At 46.9% G+C, this 20,443-nt stretch overlaps 1 protein-coding gene across 1 annotated transcript; it reads right to left on the bottom strand.

Moving 5' to 3' along the window:
• Window positions 1–869: 869 nt before the first annotated feature.
• Window positions 870–18,416, bottom strand: IZUMO4 (IZUMO family member 4). The gene is made up of 11 exons (XM_081846420.1): window positions 18,125–18,416; window positions 17,446–17,526; window positions 16,391–16,462; window positions 11,871–11,897; window positions 9,196–9,271; window positions 7,317–7,364; window positions 5,143–5,157; window positions 4,202–4,249; window positions 3,497–3,514; window positions 1,525–1,547; window positions 870–1,046 (listed from the first exon to the last, which is right to left on the bottom strand). Exons 1-11 carry the CDS (start codon window positions 18,399–18,401, stop codon window positions 946–948), a joined length of 786 nt encoding a protein of 261 aa, XP_081702546.1. The 5' UTR covers window positions 18,402–18,416; the 3' UTR covers window positions 870–945.
• Window positions 18,417–20,443: the final 2,027 nt, after the last annotated feature.

Consider the following 20,443-nt stretch of genomic DNA (forward strand, 5'->3'; position numbering starts at 1 on the left):
GTGATTCTAGAACCTTTAAAAAACTGTATGATGTGTTATGTTTTTTGGGGGGGGAGGGGAGAAGAAAATCAAACTTATTTGCTATCGACATTCCCCCCCTTCCCCTGAAATCCCCAAAAGAGAAAAACGCCACAAAGCTGCTGTACCAATTTTTGTGTGTGCGTGTGTGTATGTTGAGATGATCCAATAAAATTACAAAACCAGCTGACTCTTGAAAGGTCTTTCATCTTTCCTCCCGCTTTGGAAAAGCTTCGGTTTTGGGTAAAGGTAAAGGGACCCCTGACCATTAGGTGCAGTCGTGACCGACTCTGGGGTTGTGGCACTCATCTCGCTTTACTGGCCAAGGGAGCCGGCGTCATGTGGCCAGCAGGACTAAGCCGCTTCTGGCAAACCAGAGCAGCGCACGGAAACGCCGTTTACCTTCGCGCCACCCACGTTGGGTTTGGTTAAGGTAAAGGTACCCCTGCCCGTACAGGCCAGTCGTGTCCAACTCTAGGGTTGCGAGCTCATCTCGCTCTAGAGGCCGTGAGCTGGCACCGTCCGAAGACACTTCTGGGTCACGTGGCCAGCGTGACGAAGCTGCTCTGGCGAGCCAGCACCAGCGCAGCACACGGAAACACCGTTTACCTTCCCGGTATAAAGCGGTCCCTATTTATCTACTTGCACTTAAGGGTGCTTTCGAACTGCTAGGTTGGCAGGCGCTGGGACCAAACGACGGGAGCCATCAAACCCCTTTTCCAGTTGATCCCATTTTCCCTTTCAAAAGACCCAGACCCATATGTAGCTGGGAGGGATCTACCAGGTTCCTGGCTGTGTGTAAAACCAATGAGACCATCTTTCTGATACAACCAAGCTCAACAGCGGCAAACTGCAGGGGTCTCTCTATCCATAATTTTATTACATCAAAGTGGGCTCTCCATAGAACATTGCGGAAAGGAAAAGAATTCAGCAGATTGGGGCGAGGAGCTGGAGAACAGGGGTCTCTCCCTCAAGCTCCTTCAGCGCCATCAAGTTGAGCCAGTTTTTCGAGAGGGTGCTTTCTATACCTAGGGGACACAAAGCAGGCATTAGAGACCCTCCCCTTGTAGCTGCTGCCCCTAAAACCGGCATGCAGCGCCCTTCTGACTCCACCTTTCGATCTCTGTAACATGGTGGCATAATAGATTAGGAACCTGTGGCCTCCCCAGATATTGGAGGACAACTCCATTCCTGATTTTTGGCTCACTGGATGGTGGCTGTTTGCCAGGAGTCGGCAGCCACAGAGGTTCCTACGTCCCTTCTTGAAGAAGAGGCGCAATCCCTCGAAAGAATGCCTCTTTAAGATGGAACCATTACTCCCATCTCACACGTGGTCTGGGAGGACAGGAGTCCAGCAAGAGATGGGCTAGAGATGTTTCTCCCTTCTTGATCTAAGAAGAGGTCTTCCTTGCTAATGGAAGAGAATGCCTCTATTTCACATCAGCCCATAAGTCGTGAAGAAGCCATGCCCCCTGCAGCACCCAAGTCGAAGTTTTGGAAACTTACTCGTAAAGTTCAGGTTCTCTGGTCTGCGGAAACAGAGGAAGACACGGAGTTAAGTTCAACGCCATGTGCCGGTTGTATACATGTGTTGATAAAAAACATAACTGCTAAAGACGCCACTGTCTCCCCTGGCCTTTATTTCAAGGAGGCCAAACCCTGAGTTAGTGCCCAGAACCCCTGGAGTCTCTCAGCACTTGGAGATTTGGGTGTGTGCAACACTGGTGTCAGAAGTGGGATTCTACTGACCTTTCCAGGGGAACTGAGCCCTGGGTAGATGCAGGAACCCCTGGAGTCTCTCACCGCTCAAGAGATTAGAGTGGCGTGTAACAATATTTATCATAGTTTCAAAGTGTGATTGTTTTAAGCTGTTTTTATATACGTTAACAGTCATTGCATTGCGAATCAGCCTCGTGGGAAGCATTAGTGAACTGAATAAGGAAGAGCACAATTTTCTGCCCGAGTGTGCTGGGAGCTGTCTTTTAAGAACATTAGATGGCCTATCTAGTCCAGCACCCTCTTCTTGCAGTGGCCAACCAGATGGCTCTGGGAAACCCAAAGGCGTGATTTGAACACAAGAGCCCTCCCCTCTCTTGTGTTTTCCAGCAGTTGTTAGTCCAAGCATTACTGCCTCCAATCGTGGCGGGCAGAGCATAGCCTTCTTGGCTAGCAGCCATCGTTGGCCATGAATTTGTCTAATCCTCCTTTAAAGCCATCCAGTGGCAGTGAGTTCCACAGTTCAACTGTGTCGGGTGACAAAATACTTCCTTTCATCAGTCCTAACTATTCCAACGTTTGTCAGATATCCAAAAGTTCAAATGTCCTGAGAGGCAGAGAAAAACTTCCCTCTGTCTGCTTTCTCCAGACTATGCATGAACTTCTCTCACGTAACCCCTTTCTGCACTAGGTAAAGGTAAAGGGACCCCTGACCATTAGGTCCAGTCGTGGCCGACTCTGGGGTTGCAGCGCTCATCTCACTTTATTGGCCAAGGGAGCTTCTGGGTCATGTGGCCAGCAGGACTAAGCCACTTCTGGTGAACCAGAGCAGCACACAGAAACGCCGTTTACCTTCCCGCCAGAGTGGTACCTATTTATCTACTTGCACTTTGACGCGCTTTCAAACTGCTAGGTTGGCAGGAGCAGGGACTGAGCAACGGGAGCTCACCCCGTCGTGGGGATTCGAACTGCCGACCTTCTGATTGGCAAGTCCTAGGCTCTGTGGTTTAACCCACAGCGCCACCCGCATCCCCTTTCTGCATTAAAAAGCCCCAAATGCTGCAACCTTCCTCCAACCCCTCGATCCTTCGGGTTGCCCCTTTTCTGAACTTTACCCTGCTCAACAATCTCCTCGGTCCAGTATATCTGAAGGAGCGTCTCCTCCCCCATCGTTCTGCCCGGACACAGGTCCAGCTCCGAGGGCCTTCTGGCGGTTCCCTCACTGCGAGAGGCCAAGTTACAGGGAACCAGGCAGAGGGCCTTCTCGGTAGTGGCGCCCGCCCTGTGGAACGCCCTCCCACCAGATGTCAAAGCGATAAACATCTATCTGACATTCAGAAGACATCTGAAGGCAGCCCTGTTCAGGGAAGTTTTTAATATGTGACATTTTAGTGTATCTTTTATCTTTGTTGGAAGCCGCCCAGAGTGGCTGGGGAAACCCAGCCAGATGGGCGGGGTACAAATAATAAATAATAATAATAATAATAATAATTATTATTATTATTATTATTATTTTCAAAGAGAGGTGACCAGAACGTAACAGGGCATTCAAAACTTGGCCACACCATAGACTTGCAGCATTATGGCATTAGGATAAGGGCGCTGGGAATTGTTGCTTTGCAAGGGGCGAACTACAGCTGTCTTTGGGACTCTATCTGGGGGAATCCATTTTTTGGAAATGTGTGTGCGCGCAGCCACAAACACAATAACAACTTTCGGATCAGCAACTTCGGTCCATCTTTCCTCCAGGCCAGTTGTTTACCTTGTAGATGTGCAGTGGCTGAAAGATAAAGTTGGGGGGGGAGAGAAATACAGAATTGTACAGTTGGAAGAGACCCCCACTGCAATGCTCTAAAAATGTTCGTGGTGGTTTCTTAAAACACATTGATGCTGTGGTCCCAATTCCTTTCCTTCCCCTTGTATCTGCCTCCCTCTTGTGGACCCTGTAGCTGCTGTAAGCCGGCCAGAGTGGCTAGGGAAACCCAGCCAGATAGGCGGGGTATAAATAATAATAAAAACATTATTATTCCAGGTTTACACCTGCTCAGCTGCTGCAATGCTGCATCAGCAGGAACCAATAGTCATTGAAAGGCACCTCAAAGGATCACCCAGTCCCCCTGCTGAACGCAGGATGCAACATAAAATCCCAGAGTAAATCTGTAAAGCACAGAGTAAAATCCTGTAAAACACAACATCCCTGAGAGGATAGCCGTCCTGTCTTCCCTTCAGCTCTGGCGCCGCTTCCTGGGACGGAACAATTAATCCCAGAAAGGGGCCACTCCTTTCTAGGAATGAGTCCCTGCTATATTGTCTCGGCAGCTATTCGTTAATTTAATCTACAAGCCTCCCCCCCTCTCCCACAAACTGATTCTCCCGGCCGCTGTTTCCCCACCCGCAACTGTTGCCCTACATTTTGTGGGGGAGTACCTCAGTTTTTCCAGTGGCTTTCAAGAAAATGGGCGCCTACCTAAATCCCGGGAGTTGCTTCAGTGCCATCGACCACTCGCTTGGGTTCCTGTGAAGACAGCAGCCAGGTGTTAAAAAATCACCCAGAAAAGAGTTCCCAGCTAATAAAAAAAACACACTGAAATTTTTGATTATTTGAGGGGGGGGGGTTAATATTGTAACCAAATGAAATCACAAGCAGGATTTGAAATCTGAGCAACGGGAAGAAAACGATAATAGATTAAATGGAGGAATCTGTCTTGGATGAAATGTGTGATGTTATATTTGTGAAAGGGATTGGTATGAAAAACAGCATGGAAGAAAAAGTGGAAAGTCAAATCAAAAGAGAAATTAGAAAATTGAAATTAATTGGTTAAAGTTTTGAAAAATTAATTCAAAAATCTTAAGTTAAAGAAAGAGATCCTATTAAAATCATTTCTGAGGATCTTAACGCGCACGCACACACAAACGTCATATTCTGCATACATACACACAAACAAAGACACACACATGACAATGTGGGTCATCTAGTCCAACCCTTTGCAATGCAGGAATCTTTTGCCCAGTGTGGGACTTGAACCCACAACCTTGAGATTAAGAGTCTCGTCTTCTGCCCACTGAGCTACCCCAGCTCATCTTGCCCCTCCACGTGGGTCTCCCTTATGTGGATTCAGCTGCTCAGGGTTTCACTTTTGGCAGCCTGGACAAAAGTGGTGTGCTGTTTGTTTTTTTCCCACTCGGGGGCCAACCCGGAGCCCCCCAGCTGGTGATTTTGGGAAACTGCTGCCCCTCTGCTGCCCATCAGGGAGACTCCTGCCACCGCCCTCCTCGCAAGAGTGTCGCACGGGGCGCAGAAGAAAAGGGGCCTTGCAGAAAAGGGCAAACTCTTCCATTTCCCGCGCTCAATTTTTCGTCGCTGCGGAAAACTTTGCTCCAAAACACGCGTCAAAACGCCCAACTTACGTTGTCAAACTGTATCTGTGAGAGAGAGAGAGGAAGAGAAGAAAAAAACAGGATTACGGTATTTATTTCTTTATATTTCTTCAACCAAATTCTTATATCGCTGGGTTGTAAGTGGTGTGCAAGAAACATTAAATTTTACTGGTAGAAACAGTTTTAAAAACAGCTAAAAGCATTTGAAAGGTAATTAAAATGAGCGACAGCACTAAAAGGAGATCGAAACACATCAATGTTTATGGTGCAACCCAGCCAGATGGGTGGGATAATAATAATAAAAAAAATGTGTCGGGATACTCCTCCCTAAACAAATATGTTTTAAGTAGGCACCGCAAAGAGTACCATGGAAGTTCCTGCCCGATATCAAGTGGCAGTGAGTTCCAAAGTCTTGGTGCCGCCACCTAATGGGAATCCCGTAGAGCCCCCACCAGCCAGTTCTTTCTAAAGGGGGGCAGGACTGCTGCGTTCTGCTTCCCCCAAACAGCCTGGGGCTTGTCGCCTGTGCGTGGACGTGGCATTGTTGACCTCTGCAATGTGAAAGTCCGAAGGGCCAAGGTGGGGCCCTGTGGCCCTCATTATATTGCAGGGACTGCAACTTCCAGTAGCCCCAGAAGCCCACATGGCCGGGAACTGGGAATGGCAGGAGTTAGAGCTCTGCAAAAATGAGAGTGCCACTGATCCTTGATCTAAGAAGAGGCATTCCCTCCCTCCCTCCCTCCCTCCCTCCCTCCCTCCCTCCCTCCCTTCCTTCCTTCCTTAATTTTCTTTTATTAAAAATGCAGCAGTTCAAAAAACCCCAACCACAATGTCTTGATTAAAACCTGAGACATTACAAAAGTTTTCGGCAAATGTCATTTTACATGGTCTTAAAACATTGGCAGGTTCTCCACAGACAGGTTTGTGAGGCTGGTGGGAGAGCTTTATTTTCTCCCCCCCCCCCCTTACATATAAAAAGAAGGGAGACCAGGTTTTATTTTCCTTTATAACCCCATTTGCAACTCTTCCAAGCCCAGTTCGTCGTTCCGAACTAATATTATGGAACCACATCTCAAGAAGTCGCAACACCTGGGATTTCCAGGGATCTGCTATCACTAGGTGTGCAGCTACCAGTAGAAAAAGAATTAAATCTTTGTGCTGGGTGGTGGGGTCGGAATCTGGGTTTTGTGAAAGCAGGGCTAAGGCTGGGCCTGGCAAGGGCTTGTTTAATAATTTCAGAGAGAAAACCAAAGAGCTGGGTCCAAAATACCGTATTTTTTGCTCTATAAGACTCACTTTTTCCCTCCTAAAAAGTAAGGGGAAATGTGTGTGCGTCTTATGGAGCGAGTGCAGGCTGTGCAGCAATCCCTCTTGCTGTTCTTGTTAAGTTGTGGGCGAACATATCAGACGACACAGCGATTCTTCAATCAGCTCTTGTTTATTCAGAGGCCAGAACAGAACTGAACTGAAGAGCTCAGCCAGCCTGCTTATATAGAGCTCCAGTACCACGTTACTGTAGCAACTTTCTAAAACTATCCCATCACTGAACGTCACTTTCAATCCTTCATTTGCATAACTATCTACAGTATCCCCCTGCTGGCCCAGGGTGAGAACTTCAGTACATAACAGTTCTGGCTCCTGGGATTCAGAATATTTTTTTCCTTGTTTTCCTCCTCCAAAAACTAGGTGCATCTTATGGTCTGGTGCATCTTATAGAGCGAAAAATATACGATTTTGCATTCTCAGCAAGCATGAAGATACCTTCCAAGGGGCATTCTCCTTTCTCAGGAGGGAATTCATCTTGCAAATAGAGGCCTTCTGCCAATGATCTATGGAGGGATGCAAATTCTCCCTGCCCCTGCTGAAAAGAGGGGCATTCCCTGTTCCCAGGAGGAAGCGCCTGTCCTGAACAGAAGCATTCTTCCATTGCTTGCATGCACTAGAGAATGCATCTTCTTAGACCACGGCAAACCTGTGACCCACGCGATGTTGCAACTCCAATTCCCATTGCCCCAAGCCAGGGATGAGTCCACCAACCTGGGGGGGGGGTGTCCCTGGTGGCCCCTCTCCCCGTCTCACTTCGTTCACCCTGTCTCCAGAAACACAGGGACTAGTAACTTCACCAGGGACTGCTTGCTCCCCTTTCTTGCCTCCCAAATGCCTGCCCACCACCGCTAAACTTGCAAAGCCCCTGGAGAACTCACATGTACTCGTAGAGTCCCTTCAAGGCATCTTCCCAGTCTTCAGAGGACCTGGGGGGTGGAAACAGGGGACAGAAACTCGGGGTCAGAATGTGGGGTTGTGGCTGGAGAGACTTCCTGGTGTCAGGGCCAGACTGAAGCCACTTGCCTTAATAAACCAGTCTCCCCTGTTTTTTAATATGATTATTAGTTTATATTATTTATTTTAATTTTAATTTTTTACCAACAACCAAACACAAACAGTGAAACCCCCCAGGCAGCCGATACATTGGGTATACATAATCAATGACAACATATTCAAATCAACCATATGGACAATTTTATATACGTTAACACTCCTCCATCCACAAGGTTTATTTAAATTTTAACATTTTAATTGCCCCAAATTGTTCAAACTTACCCAAATAATTCAATAACTTCTCAAACCAATCCTCCTCTTTCTCACTGACCTCAAACCCTTTCATTCTGTGTATCTTCACAGTTAGATATTCTAAAATTATAATATTATTCAGTTTTTTCCCTCCATTGGTTCACTCCTAGCTCTTCTGCATTTTCCCAAATTACTCGCTATAACCTGTCTGGCTGCAGTTAGCTTGTCCTTGTTTTGTGTTATGAAACAAACAGATAAAGAGGGAAAGCTACCCCCATCGTCTGCACTTTCAATTCAATTTGCAGTTTTTAATGGAAGATCAAACTAAGATCATGGCCACTGATCCCATCACCTGCTGGCAAACATAAGGGGAAGAAATGGAGGCAGTGAGAGATTTTACTTTCTTGGGCTCCATGATCACTGCAGATGGTGACAGAAGTCACGAAATTAAAAGACGCCTGCTTCTTGGGGAAAAGGCGATGGCAAACCTAGAAAGCATCTTAAAAAGCAGAGACATCACCTTGCCAACAAAGTTCCATATAGTTAAAGCTATGGTTTTCCCAGTAGTGATGTATGGAAGTGAGAGCTGGACCATAAAGAAGGCTGATCGCCGAAGAATGGATGCTTTTGAATTCTGGTGCTGGAGGAGACTCTTGAGAGTCCCATGGACTGCAAGAAGATCCAACCTCTCCATTCTGAAGGAAATCAGCCCTGAGTGCTCACTGGAAGGACAGATCCTGACGCTGAGGCTCCAGTACTTTGGCCACCTCATGAAGAAGAGAAGACTCCCTGGAAAAGACCCTGATGTTGGGAAAGATGGAGGGCAGAAGGAGAAGGGGAGGACAGAGGACAAGATAGTTGGACAGTGTTCTAACTGCTGGATGTGTGAACAAGCAAATTGGTTCCCCCCCACCCCCATATGTAGGTGCTGGACTTGTAAGAAAGCCAAGGGTATTTTGGGATAGGATATAGGATGAGATAAAAAAGATGCTCAAAGTGATTATACAAAAAAAGAAAGAAGTGAAGCTTTGCTCTTAGAGATTATAGGGACAGAAGTTTCAAAAAAGATGATTAAGCTGTTTATGTAAGTAAAGAGAGCAGCTAGGATTTCTTAATGCACAAAAATGGAAGGAAAAAGCTCCCGCCAAAGAAGAATGGATAAGGAAATCAGTTTTGTTGAATTAATCAAACTAAATTGTTCTAATTGGATTTTGAATGAATGTACAGTTTAATTGTTACTGATTTTGAGTTTCATTGTGTTATTATCTTCCTTGCAAACTGCTATTCTGAATACTGCTTTCCCCCCTGGGAATGAGTTAGTGGAACCAGTGGGGATGTACTCCCCACACTCCTGCAAAAAAATGTTTGGGAACCACTGGCTTAGATTTCACACAATGGAGAATAATTGCAGGAAGGGGCCTGGAAGCTTTTCTGCTATGGGAATCAGCCTCCCCCAAATGCCATTTTTAATTCTATTTTTTCTAACATGGGAATGAGAGAAAGAATTCTTACTCGCAATTATATCCAAAGCAAGCTGGCTTGGTGGCGTTGCATGTCACGCAAGAAATGGCTTCGTATTGCTTTATTCCTGTAAAAAAATAATCATAGAAAAACAGAAGACATCAAATACAGCAGCCAGATCGGTGACTGGAAGCGGCTGCTGGGACCATATAACACCAGTCCTGAAAGACCAGGCATAGGCAAACTCAGCCCTCCAGATGTTTGGGGACTACAACTCCCATCATCCCTAGCTAACAGGACCAGTGGTCAGGGATGATGGGAGTTGTCGTCCCAAAACATCTGGAGGGCTGAGTTTGCCTATGCCCGTGAAAGACCTACATTGGCTCCCAGTGGTGCTGACCTTTAAAGCTCTAAATGGCTTCGGCCTAGTAGACGAAGGAGCGTCTCCACCTCCATCACTCAGCCCAGACACTGAGGTCCAGCTCCGAGGGCCTTCTGGTGCTTCCCTCACTGTGAGAAGTGAAATTATGAAGAACCAGGCAGAGGGCCTTCTCGGTGATGGCACCCTCCCTGTGGAATGTCCTTCCATCAGATGTCAAGGAGATAAGCAACTATACAATTTCAGGGGACATCTGAAGGCAGCCCTGTATCGGGAAGTTTTTAATGCTTGATGTTTTTATATGTGTTGGAAGCTGCCCAGAGTGGCTGGGGAAACCCATTCCGATGGGCGGGGTATAAATAAGAGGGTGTTGCATGGTCCCAGCGGCCCCTCCCCGTCTCCAGTCTGGCAGCCGCATTCTGGATCAGTTGTAATAAAGCACTAGAACCAGCCATGCGGATGTCTTTGACATCCTCCCGCAAGCCCTCCTTTGGGCAGGTAGATCAGGACAGGAGCCCGACAGCAGGTGGCGCCAGAGCCAATGGCAAGCTCTGTTTGGTTTCATCCCTGTTCTCCTCCTCCCTCCCTGCTGTTCTAGGAGGGCATCACTGAGACCGGAGGAGGAAGATGGGAGGCAGGTGGCCGGCTGGCTGAGGCTGGTGGCGCAAGCATCTTCTAGTGCCACGGATGGACCCATTTCCTCTGCATTAGAGATTAAAACACCAGAGCATCATTTGCAATGCAAAGTCCAAACCCATGTTTTGAAGAGTGGGGCAGTTTTTTTTTCAGTTTTTAAGGGGCCGCCTTCCTTTGCAGGCCATCACCCAGGGGCCACTAGCCTTTAGTTTTAACCAATGCCCAACTGCCAATCGAGGACGCGGGTGGCGCTGTGGTCTAAACCACAGAGCCTGGGACTTGCCGATCAGAAGGTCGGCGGTTTGAATCCCCGCAATGGGGTGAGCTCCCGTTGCTCGGTCCCTGCTCCTGCCAACCTAGCAGTTCGAAAGCACGTCAAAGTGCAAGTAGATAAATAGGTACCGCTCTGGCGGGAAGGTAAACGGCGTTTCCGTGCGCTGCTCTGGTTCGCCAGAAGCGGTTTAGTCATGCTGGCCACATGACCCGGAAGCTGTACGCCGGCTCCCTCGGCCAATAAAGCGAGATGAGTGCCGCAACCCCAGAGTCGGCCACGGCTGGACATAAGGGTCAGGGGTCCCTTTACCTTTAACTGCCAATTGAGCCCTTACGCTCGCCACCAAACCCCTCACATACCCAACCAAACCTTCAATTTCAACGCAACCGTATCCAACCAGATGTCATTCTCCAATGAGGAGAGATGCACCCCATCATCCTGATAAAGGGCCACGGCTTTGAAGGTAATATTTGGGTGTGAAATCACAAAACCAATTCAGCAACCCTCTTAACCACCGTTTAGGTTATAGGCATAATTTTGGCCATAACTTTATTGATTACCGATAGTGCGTGTTTGTCTAGGCATTGGTTTCCGACTAGCTGCACCTGACCTCATGAGGGCAGCACTGACGACTGGGCCCCACCATATGGTCAGTACAGGTAAACATCGTGGGGGAGCAAAGAACCAGGATGAGACTCAACCTCATCCCAAATGCTCCCAGGGACTCTTGCGTGGCCCTAGCCCTCGAAAGGGGTCGACAAAAGCATGGCAAATCCCTGGATTCCTTTAACGGAATACCTTTGCACATTGGCGGGGCAGGTGTGACAACCTCCCCCCCACTCCACATTGAACCAATGCCTAACCACCACATGAGCACCTGCGCTCACTGCCAAACCACTCATAAAAGGTAAAGGAACCCATGACCATTAGGTCCAGTCGTGACCGACTCTGGGGTTGCGGCGCTCATCTCGCTTTATTGGCCGAGGGAGCCAGCGTACAGCTTCCGGGTCATGTGGCCAGCATGACTAAGCCGCTTCTGGCGAACCAGAGCAGCGCACGGAAACACCGTTTACCTTCCCGCCGGAGTGGTACCTATTTATCTACTTGCACTTTGACGTGCTTTCGAACTGCTAGGTTGGCAGGAGCAGGGACCGAGCAACGGGAGCTCACCCCGTCGTGGGGATTTGAACCACCAACCTTCGGATCGGCAAGCCCTAGGCTCTGTGGTTTAACCCACAGCACCACCCGCATCCCTATATAAACCACTCATACCAGCAGCTAATCCTTCAATCATGGATGCTGGCAAACCCACAGGCTCACGTCTTGACCCCACAAAGTCAGAGGGCATCGACACACACTCCCCTCTCTCCGTTCAGGCACACAAAAGGCATTGCTGTGATTCAAGATAGGGGCACCCCTCCCCAAAAGCCCACTTACCACAATGGCGTTCACACTTCACTCTACCTAAGGAAAGGCGAGAGAGAGAGAAAGTGAGTCGGTTTTTAGGCAGCAGGGTTCCCTTGTGGCTCTCTGGCCACCTCTCAAGAGTAATTGAAATTTGGGCCACAGCCGGGCAGTTGATTAACCAGTTGCATTCAACCAACTTAACAGTGCTTGAGCTGAGATTCCTGCATCGTGGGGGGTTGGACTAGATGACCCTTGGGGTCCCTTTCCAACTCTTCAATGCTATGATTCATTTCCTGCAAGGCGTTCCCAGGAGTTATGCATCCCCTGTTGATCTCAGTTTCTGCGCTTCTAAAGGTATTGTGTCATATATATTTTTTGTCATTGATAATTCTGAAAAGCAAGCAAACCACCCCAAACCAAAGAGAAATGCAGAAACTACTCGAAAAGAACCCCCCCAAAAAGGAAACTACTGAAAAGCAAATTCAGTAATAACCCCCTGACACAAATTTATTCCTCTTAATTATTTGCACAAATGGATGGGGAGTAGGTTTACCAACGAAGGAGGAATGGCTTATTATGAAACTATGCTGAAATGCATTCCCACAAGCGGACTTGTGACAAGGTTAAAGTCTTCTAGAATGATATATATATAGCGAGTTAAAAAAAATGCTCAGGTACACCTTTCCAAAGAGACCTGAAGCATTTCTGCTAGGAATGGTTGGACTGGAAATACCAAAAATAGATCAAAAACTGTTTATGTATGCTGCAACAGCAGCAAGAATTTTACTAGCCCAAAAGTGGAAACGGCAGGAGCGACCAACAATAGAAGAATGGCAGACGAAGGCAATGGAGTATGCGGAAATGGCAAGGCTGATGGGACGTATCCAGAACCAGGGTGATCAAGTGTTCCAGAAAGAATGGACTAAATTTATACAATACTTAGAGACTCATTGTACACATATAAAGACACTAGCAGGACCGAGATAAGACTCACTTCGTGAGAAGAATCCACGTTCTATTTAAGACAAAAGTGAATGTTAAGACAAGATAAATATAGGATGGAGATGTTATAAATGTGCAAAATAAAAAGTAGCAGAAGGAAACCAGGAAAAGGACCGAGGGAAGTCGACAGCTCTGCAAGAGCAAATGGTACAACAGTTGTTATGTAATGGTATTGTATACAGTAATTGTTAAAATTTGGGAAATTAATAAAAATTATACAAAAAGAAAAAAGTTTCCCACAAGCTGTCCATTTAGAAGGGTTTTTCCCACTGGCTGCCATGTCAGACTAGAAACAGGCACGATGAAAGTCAAAGCTCATATCAGTCTAACATCAATATATACCGTATTTTTTGCTCTATAGGATGCATCGGACCATAGGATGCACCTTGTTTTAGAGGGGGAGAACAAGGGGAAAAATTCTCCCCCTCTCTGCTTGGCGCCCCTTCAGCGAAGCGGCAGGAGAAACGGAGCCCCTTCCATTTCTCCTCCCGCTTGGCTGAAGGGGCGCTGCGCAGCTCTCCCTCTCTGCTGAAGCCAGGAGAGTCTTGCTCTCCTGGCTTCAGCGAAAGGAACCTGAAGCCTCCGGAGCGCAGTGGGAACTCGCGCTGCGCTCTGAAGGCTTCAGATGGCTATCCCTGAAGCCTGGAGAGTGAGAGGGGTCTGCGCGCACCGACCCCTCTCGCTCTCCAGGCTTCAGCGAAAGCATCGCGAAGCCTCCGGAGCACGGAGGGAGCGCTCCCTCTGCGCTTCAGAGGCTTCGTGTTGCTATCGCTGAAGCCAAGGAGCCTGCATTCGCTCGATAGGACGCACACACATTAATTAATTTTTGGAGGGGAAAAAGTGCGTCCTATAGAGCGAAAAATATGGTAAGTGGCTAACTCTGAAACTGCTCCCCCGAGGAATAGCCCCATTGATTCTGAGCCATCAGTTTCAGTCTGGCTGGCAGACAGCAGTCCTAAACACTCTTCAGAAACTGGACCCTGCTCCCCAAACCCTCATAATATGTGCCTGGGCCAAGCTAGATCCGTGGTTAGGCAAAGAATCCTGGACATAGAGAGACAACAGGACTGCACAAGGGTCCCCAATTATAAAATCATAGAAAACGGGAGATATGTAGCCGCTCCAGCAGCATATCTCTATTTCCTCACATCCAGAAACGCAATAAAGGCTTTTACTCTTGCTAGAAGCTCAGCCTTGCCCTCACCAGTTCTGGAAGGCTCCTACAGAAGAGTCCCGTATGCGGAAGCCCCGAACATATATTTTTTTAGATGTCCTTTTTATGTTGAGATTCGTAGAGACACCACTGATCCTTTGCCGATCTTTCAGACAAATCTAAACTTAATTCTCTCCACTTAGGCAAAGATCACAAAACGACCTGGCTGGTAGCCAGATTCTGCGCCCAGATTTGTAGGCACAGATCATCCTCTAGAATAAAATAGCTTACTAGGGAAATGCTGAAGTCACCCTTTGGGGCGCCCCAGGGTCAATTTTTATGGTAGCCCAAATCTCAGGTGTACGGGTGTATGTATATATCTCAATTTTAACTCATGAGCTACTGCTGCAATCTGCTCCGATTGTATATTTTATCTTTATGAACGCTGTTTTTATTGTGTTATGTTATGTGATCTGGTCTTTGATTGTAATAAATTATCTATCTATCTATCTATCTATCTATCTATCTATCTATCTATCTACAGTATCTATCTATCTGTTATGTACTGAAGTTCTCACCTTGGGCCAGCAGGGGGATACTGTAGATAGTTATGCAAATGAAGGATCGAAAAGTGACGTTCAGAGATTGGATAGTTTTAGAAAATGGCAACAGTTACATTGTTCTGGAGCTCTATATAAGCAGGCTGACTGAGCTTCTCAGCTTAGTTCTGTTCCAGCTTACAAATAAAGAGCTGCTTTGGAAGAATCGCTGTGTAGTCTGATATGTTCGCCCACTACTTAACACTATCTATCTATCTACCTACCTATCTATCTATCTATCTATCACTGGCTGCCATATTAGAAGAGGGATTCCCAAGAGCTGAACTTTTCGATGAGACATTCCCGCACTTCCATCGGCTGCCTTTTTGTTTTGCAAATTTACTTGCTATTGCTCTTCAAAAATTTTAACAACCGAACATCAAATTGATTCTAATTTAATACAAATTTACATGCCGACTCCCCCAGCCTTGATCTTTCCCTACCCAGCCTTATTTGCTGCTCAATATTACATGCATTTCCAAAGCAATAATAATAATAATAAATAATAAATTTTATTTATACCCCGCCCTCCCCGGCCAGAGCTGGGCTCAGGGTGGCTAACAGGAGTAAAATTACAGTAAAAACATAATAATGGGGGGCGGCAATTTAAAATACAGGTTAAAATGCAATTTAAAATGCAACCTCATTTTAAAAGTAGCCCATAGATCAAGACCATAAGGGGAGGGCAACATAAGGGTCAGACTGAGTCCAAACCAAAGGCCAGACGGAACAGCTCTGTCTTGCAGGCCCTGCGGAAAGATGTCAAGTCCCGCAGGGCCCTGGTCTCTTGTGACAGACCGTTCCACCAAGTCGGGGCCAGTACTGAAAAGGCCCTGGTCCTAGTTGAGACCAATCTTGCGACTTGGGACCTCTAGGGTGTTGCTATTTATGGACCTTAAGGTCCTCCGGGAGAAGCGGTCCCATGGTTACGAGGGTCCTAGGCCATGAAGGGCTTTAAAGGTCAAAATCAGCCCCTTAAATCTGACCCTGTACTCCACCGGGAGCCAGTGCAACTGGTAGAGCACTGGGTGAATCTGCTCCCATGGCAGAGACCCCGTGAGGAGCCTCGCTGCAGCATTCTGCACCCGCTGGAGTTTCTGGGACAGCTTCAAGGGCAGCCCCGCGTAGAGCGAATTACAGTAGTCAAGCCTGGAGGTGACCGTCGCATGGATCACTGTGTCCAGGGCGGGGCGGGAAAGGTAAGGGACCAACTGCTTGCTGCGGTACCAACTGCTTTCAAAAATAGAATTAACACGCTTTAGCATTTTATCCAGAGGCGATGCATTCCCGTTGCCCACCATTTTGAAAGAGGCATTCCCACAAGCCGGCCTGCGAGAGGGGCTTCTGTGTGGGAGAGCCACCCTGCTTTCTGAACATGCCTTTTCTTAACTAAGCCCTGCTCCGAAACACAGGTACAGTGGTGCCTCGCAAGACGAAAAGAATCCGTTCCGCGATTCTCTTTGTCTAGCGGTTTTTTCGTCTTGCGAAGCAAGCCCATTGACGGCTAAGCGGATTAGCGCTATTAGCGGTTTAGCGGCTTTTAGCGGCTTATCGGATAAGCGGCTTAGCGGCTTAGAAAAAGGGGGGGGGAAGAGGAAAAAACCCACAGGAACTCGCAAGACATTGTCGTCTTGCGAAGCAAGCCCATAGGAAATTCGTTTTGCGAAGCACCTCCAAAACGGAAACCCTTTCGTCTAGCGGGTTTTCCGTCTTGCAAGGCATTCGTCTTGCGGGGCACCACTGTATGTATAATCCAGGAAAACAAACGCCAAACGACGGAAGGAGGGAGCACTCACTTTCGATGATGGCATTCCGTAGCAATTTGACTTGTTCCTCGAAAATGGAACGCAGGATTTCCGGAAGTACACCTTTGGTGGGGGGTGAGAAGAGAGAGAGAGAGAGAGAGAGAGTTAGTAATAAATGTTGGAAATGTAAGGAAAAAGAGGGAACATTTTATCACATGTGGTGGGAATATAAAAAGGTGAAATGCTTCTGGGAGATGATATATAACGAGTTGAAAAAAATGTTGAAATATACATTTATAAAGAAACCAGAAGCATTTCTCTTGGGTATTGTTGGAAATGATATAAATAGAAAGGAATGTAAGCTTTTTCTATATGCAGTAACAGCAGCAAGAATATTATTGGCCCAAAAATGGAAGCAAGAAGAATGGAGGATGAAATTAATGGACTATGCGGAACTTGACAAACTAACAGGAAGGATCCGAAACCAGTGGGACCAGAAATTTACCGAGGGCTAGAGTAGATTTACGGATTATTTGAAAAGTATTTGTGCTGATCAGACGACGTTTGTAGGTCTACAAAAAGTTCTGTGAGGAATAATATTAGAAATATTGTAAAAATGGAAAAGGAAAGATGATATGTTAAGAGATGTTCAAGGCAATATTATGTTAGGAAATGCATAAGAAGTGATTAAGATGGAGGATGATCAGAGGTGCTGATGGAAGTCTAATAAGATTGTGTTTGTGATAAACTGTGTGGTATGTTTTGTAATTTTGTATGATAAAAACCAATAAAAACATTTATAAGAGAGAGAGAGAGAGAGAGAGAGGCCCAGCAGCACGAGTGTGTTGGTAGAGCATGAATCTTAATCTCAGGGTTGTGAATTTGAGCCCCACATGGGGCAAAAGATTCGTGCAGTGTAGGGGGTTGGACTAGATGCCTCTGGGGGTCCCTTCCGACTCTACAATTCTGTGATTAGGAACATCTGCAAACTTTTGCAGAGGAATCGCAGCCTTGGGCGGTTCTAGTTACCAGAAATGGTCATCCTCATCCAGGCAAACAGATAGAGGCAGACCCTTTCTATATAATCTATATTTATATTTATTTACCTGGCTTGTAAGTGTTCCCTTTGAAGAGGGTGTCCAGTTTCCCATAGACGACTGTAGCTATTGCCTGGAGTTTCTCCATCGCTGTGTAAGATGGGGAGAGATGGGGGAAAGGACAGGATGTGGGGAGAGAGCATACAAAAAATCATAAGGCCCCCCCCCCCAGGAAGCCGCAGTCCATGTGGACCTTAAATGCAAGGCTGCGCTCCTAACGGGTCAAGAGTTTTGGCAAAGGGACATTTCGATTTTTTTAAAAAAAGAATAACCTGGTTTTTAGTCAAACCTTGTGGAAGGGAGTTCCACAGGTTAACCCGGTGCAGGAAAGCCTTGTCTTCCTTCGTCTAAGTGGGAGGTGGGGGGAAATCTATTTGTTTAGCTCGAGGGCCATGTTTCCTTCAAGCTGGCCTTCCCAGGGCCGCATTCGGGGGACAACAGCGGGCAGTGCAAGGGATGTAAGAAGGCCTGGGGCCAGGGGGCGTGGCTTGCAGAGATTTCCAGGGGCCAGGTGGAGAGGTCTCGAGGGCCACATTGGCACACAAGCCTGAATTTCCCCATCTTTGACATGGGGCCCGTCCATGGGGAGAGAGGTGGTGTTATTGCTTAAGGGGTGCTATGACCCGAGGGCCACATCGGGAGGTTTGGAGGGCCACATCCGGCACCCTGGGTCTGCGAGGCGACTCACGGATCTCCGCCGGGACCCCCAGGTTCAGTTCTGCCAGGGTGTCCTGGGCCCAGCCCCGCAGCCTCCGCCCGGCAGCCGGGACGTCCCCCAGCCCCCAGGACTTGCGGCTCAAGTGGGGGGCGTAGGAGGCGAAGCGGAGGGCGAAATTGGGGTCGCACTGCAGGCAGAGCCAGGAGGGGCCCGGCCCCAGGATCAGAACCGCCACCAAGGCCAGGCATGGGGTCCGCCAACCCATCTCCCATTCCTGGCATCTCCAGGGCATCAGACAATGGGGCATTCTGGCTTCCAGGGAACGTTCCGGAACAGCCCCGGTGGTTCTAGATCGTTCCGGAGCGTGTTCCGGTTCTCCTGAGGGCAGCGGTGCCAACTCTCCCTTCTCCCCGCTGCTCTTAAGCACTCCTGTGGCAGGGAGTTCCACAAGTTAGTCTGGCTAACTTTCCTCTTTTTTAAAAAAAAATTAAATATTTCCTTGTGTTACGAAACAGACAAATAAGCATGGAAAGCTACAAACCGGGAAAAAGAGAGGGGACAGCTATTTTCCAATAAAAGTGCGGTTTGTAAAAGTTTCAAATAAATAAATAAACATGCAGAACGGGAGCTTTTTACAATTTATTTAAAAAGACAAGAAAATGAACTGGACTCCTTGGCAGGTTTTGAATAAACATACACAAATTTATTGGTTGATAACATGGTAGATAGATAATGTAAGGAAATGTATAGTTTTATAACATGCAGAGAATAAGATGTGCTGAGAAATCAGAGAAGAGGGAAGTCTCGGGGGGGGGGGTTGAAGGGGAGAAATAATGAATATGATATGTTTTCATAATTTGTTATGTTGAAATTGTTAATAAAAAAATTAAAAAGAAAAAAGAAACATGCAGATAGACTGCCCCTGGTTGGGAGGCTTCACACTGACTACAGCTGCTGGTTACCCTTGGTAGATTGTATGTTTTTTGTGAATTTGCCTTAGTCCTTTTCCACTAGGAACTGCCGGCACGCTTATTTTTATTAATATTATTATTAGAGATATTTTTAATTGCTTTTTCACAAATTGGCCAGTTTACTTATATTTCAATATACATTTTTCTTAAAAAATTGACTCCCCACCCTTACTGCCAGGATATTTTCATTCCCATTTTATACCTAACTTCTGAAGCCATTCCTCCTCCTTTCCATTTCTGAGTGTACAGGATTCTGGCTGCTGCTGTTGCAGACATAATTAGTTTAATCATCTTTTTTGGGGAACTCCCTCCCTAGGAGAAAAGCTGCAGGACTTTTGGGAACAACCAACTGGAACATTTTCTTCAACTCGTTATCTGTCTTTCCCCCAAAGCCTTTAGCTTTTATATACTTCCACCACATACGACAAAAAAGACCCTACAGGACGCTCTTGTGGCAGTGAGTTCCGCAGGTGAACCAGGTGGTGTTGCTTCTCCAGTCACCAGTCCCTCCCCTTCCTGCAAATATGGAGGTGAAGCAATTGCAGAGGACGGCCAAGACTTTTCAGTTTTTCAGCTTGAAAAACTTCCCCACCCAAAAATAATATTATGGTTTTTTAAATAATATTTATAAATAAATATTATGTTTTTCTATGTGCTGGAAGCCACCCAGAGTGGCTGGGGAAATCCAGCCAGATGCGCGGTCTATAAATTATTATTATTAAGATGGGGGTGCCCTGCAATTTCAACGGGTCTACTCTCTTTTTTTTATTTTAATAATATTTATTAAAGTTTCCAATTAATACAAAAATAAATAAATACAGAAAAAAAGAAATAATAAAAATACAAAAACAAAAAAGAACAGTTAAAACAAATGTAGTTTCCATTACTTATTTCCATTAACTTATTTCCCAGACCTCCTCTCACCTCCCCCTTTTGTATTCCAGTTCAAATTCTTAATTCAGCAAATCCTTATTATAACTTGTTGTAACTTATTGTAACTTATTAGTCAACCTCTACATTACAGCTGGTAACCACTTAATTTTTATCCAACATCACACTAATGTCCATTAATTTTCGAATGCCTCTGCATTATAATGCCTCTTTGAATTTCTTCCCGTCTTCTCAACGGGTCTACTCTCGAGTAGGACCACGCCGGGGCACTGCCTGGATCGGGACCCGGAAGGGGTGGTGCCGCTCAGCCCCGATCCTGCCTCCAGGGTGGAGTAACGTGCGGAGAGTTTCCCTCTTTTCCAGCGATCCGAGAACGTGGCCAGTGGGGGAGACTGACCTTGACACGCGTTTTGGGGAGCCCCTGCGGAAAGCAGGTAAGGCGCACGTGAGGATGCGGGGATGCGCGCCCGGCTCCCCTTTTAAAATC

Source organism: Podarcis erhardii (assembly GCF_964252035.2).
Source record: "Podarcis erhardii genome assembly, chromosome: 18".
Lineage (NCBI taxonomy): Eukaryota > Metazoa > Chordata > Lepidosauria > Squamata > Lacertidae > Podarcis > Podarcis erhardii.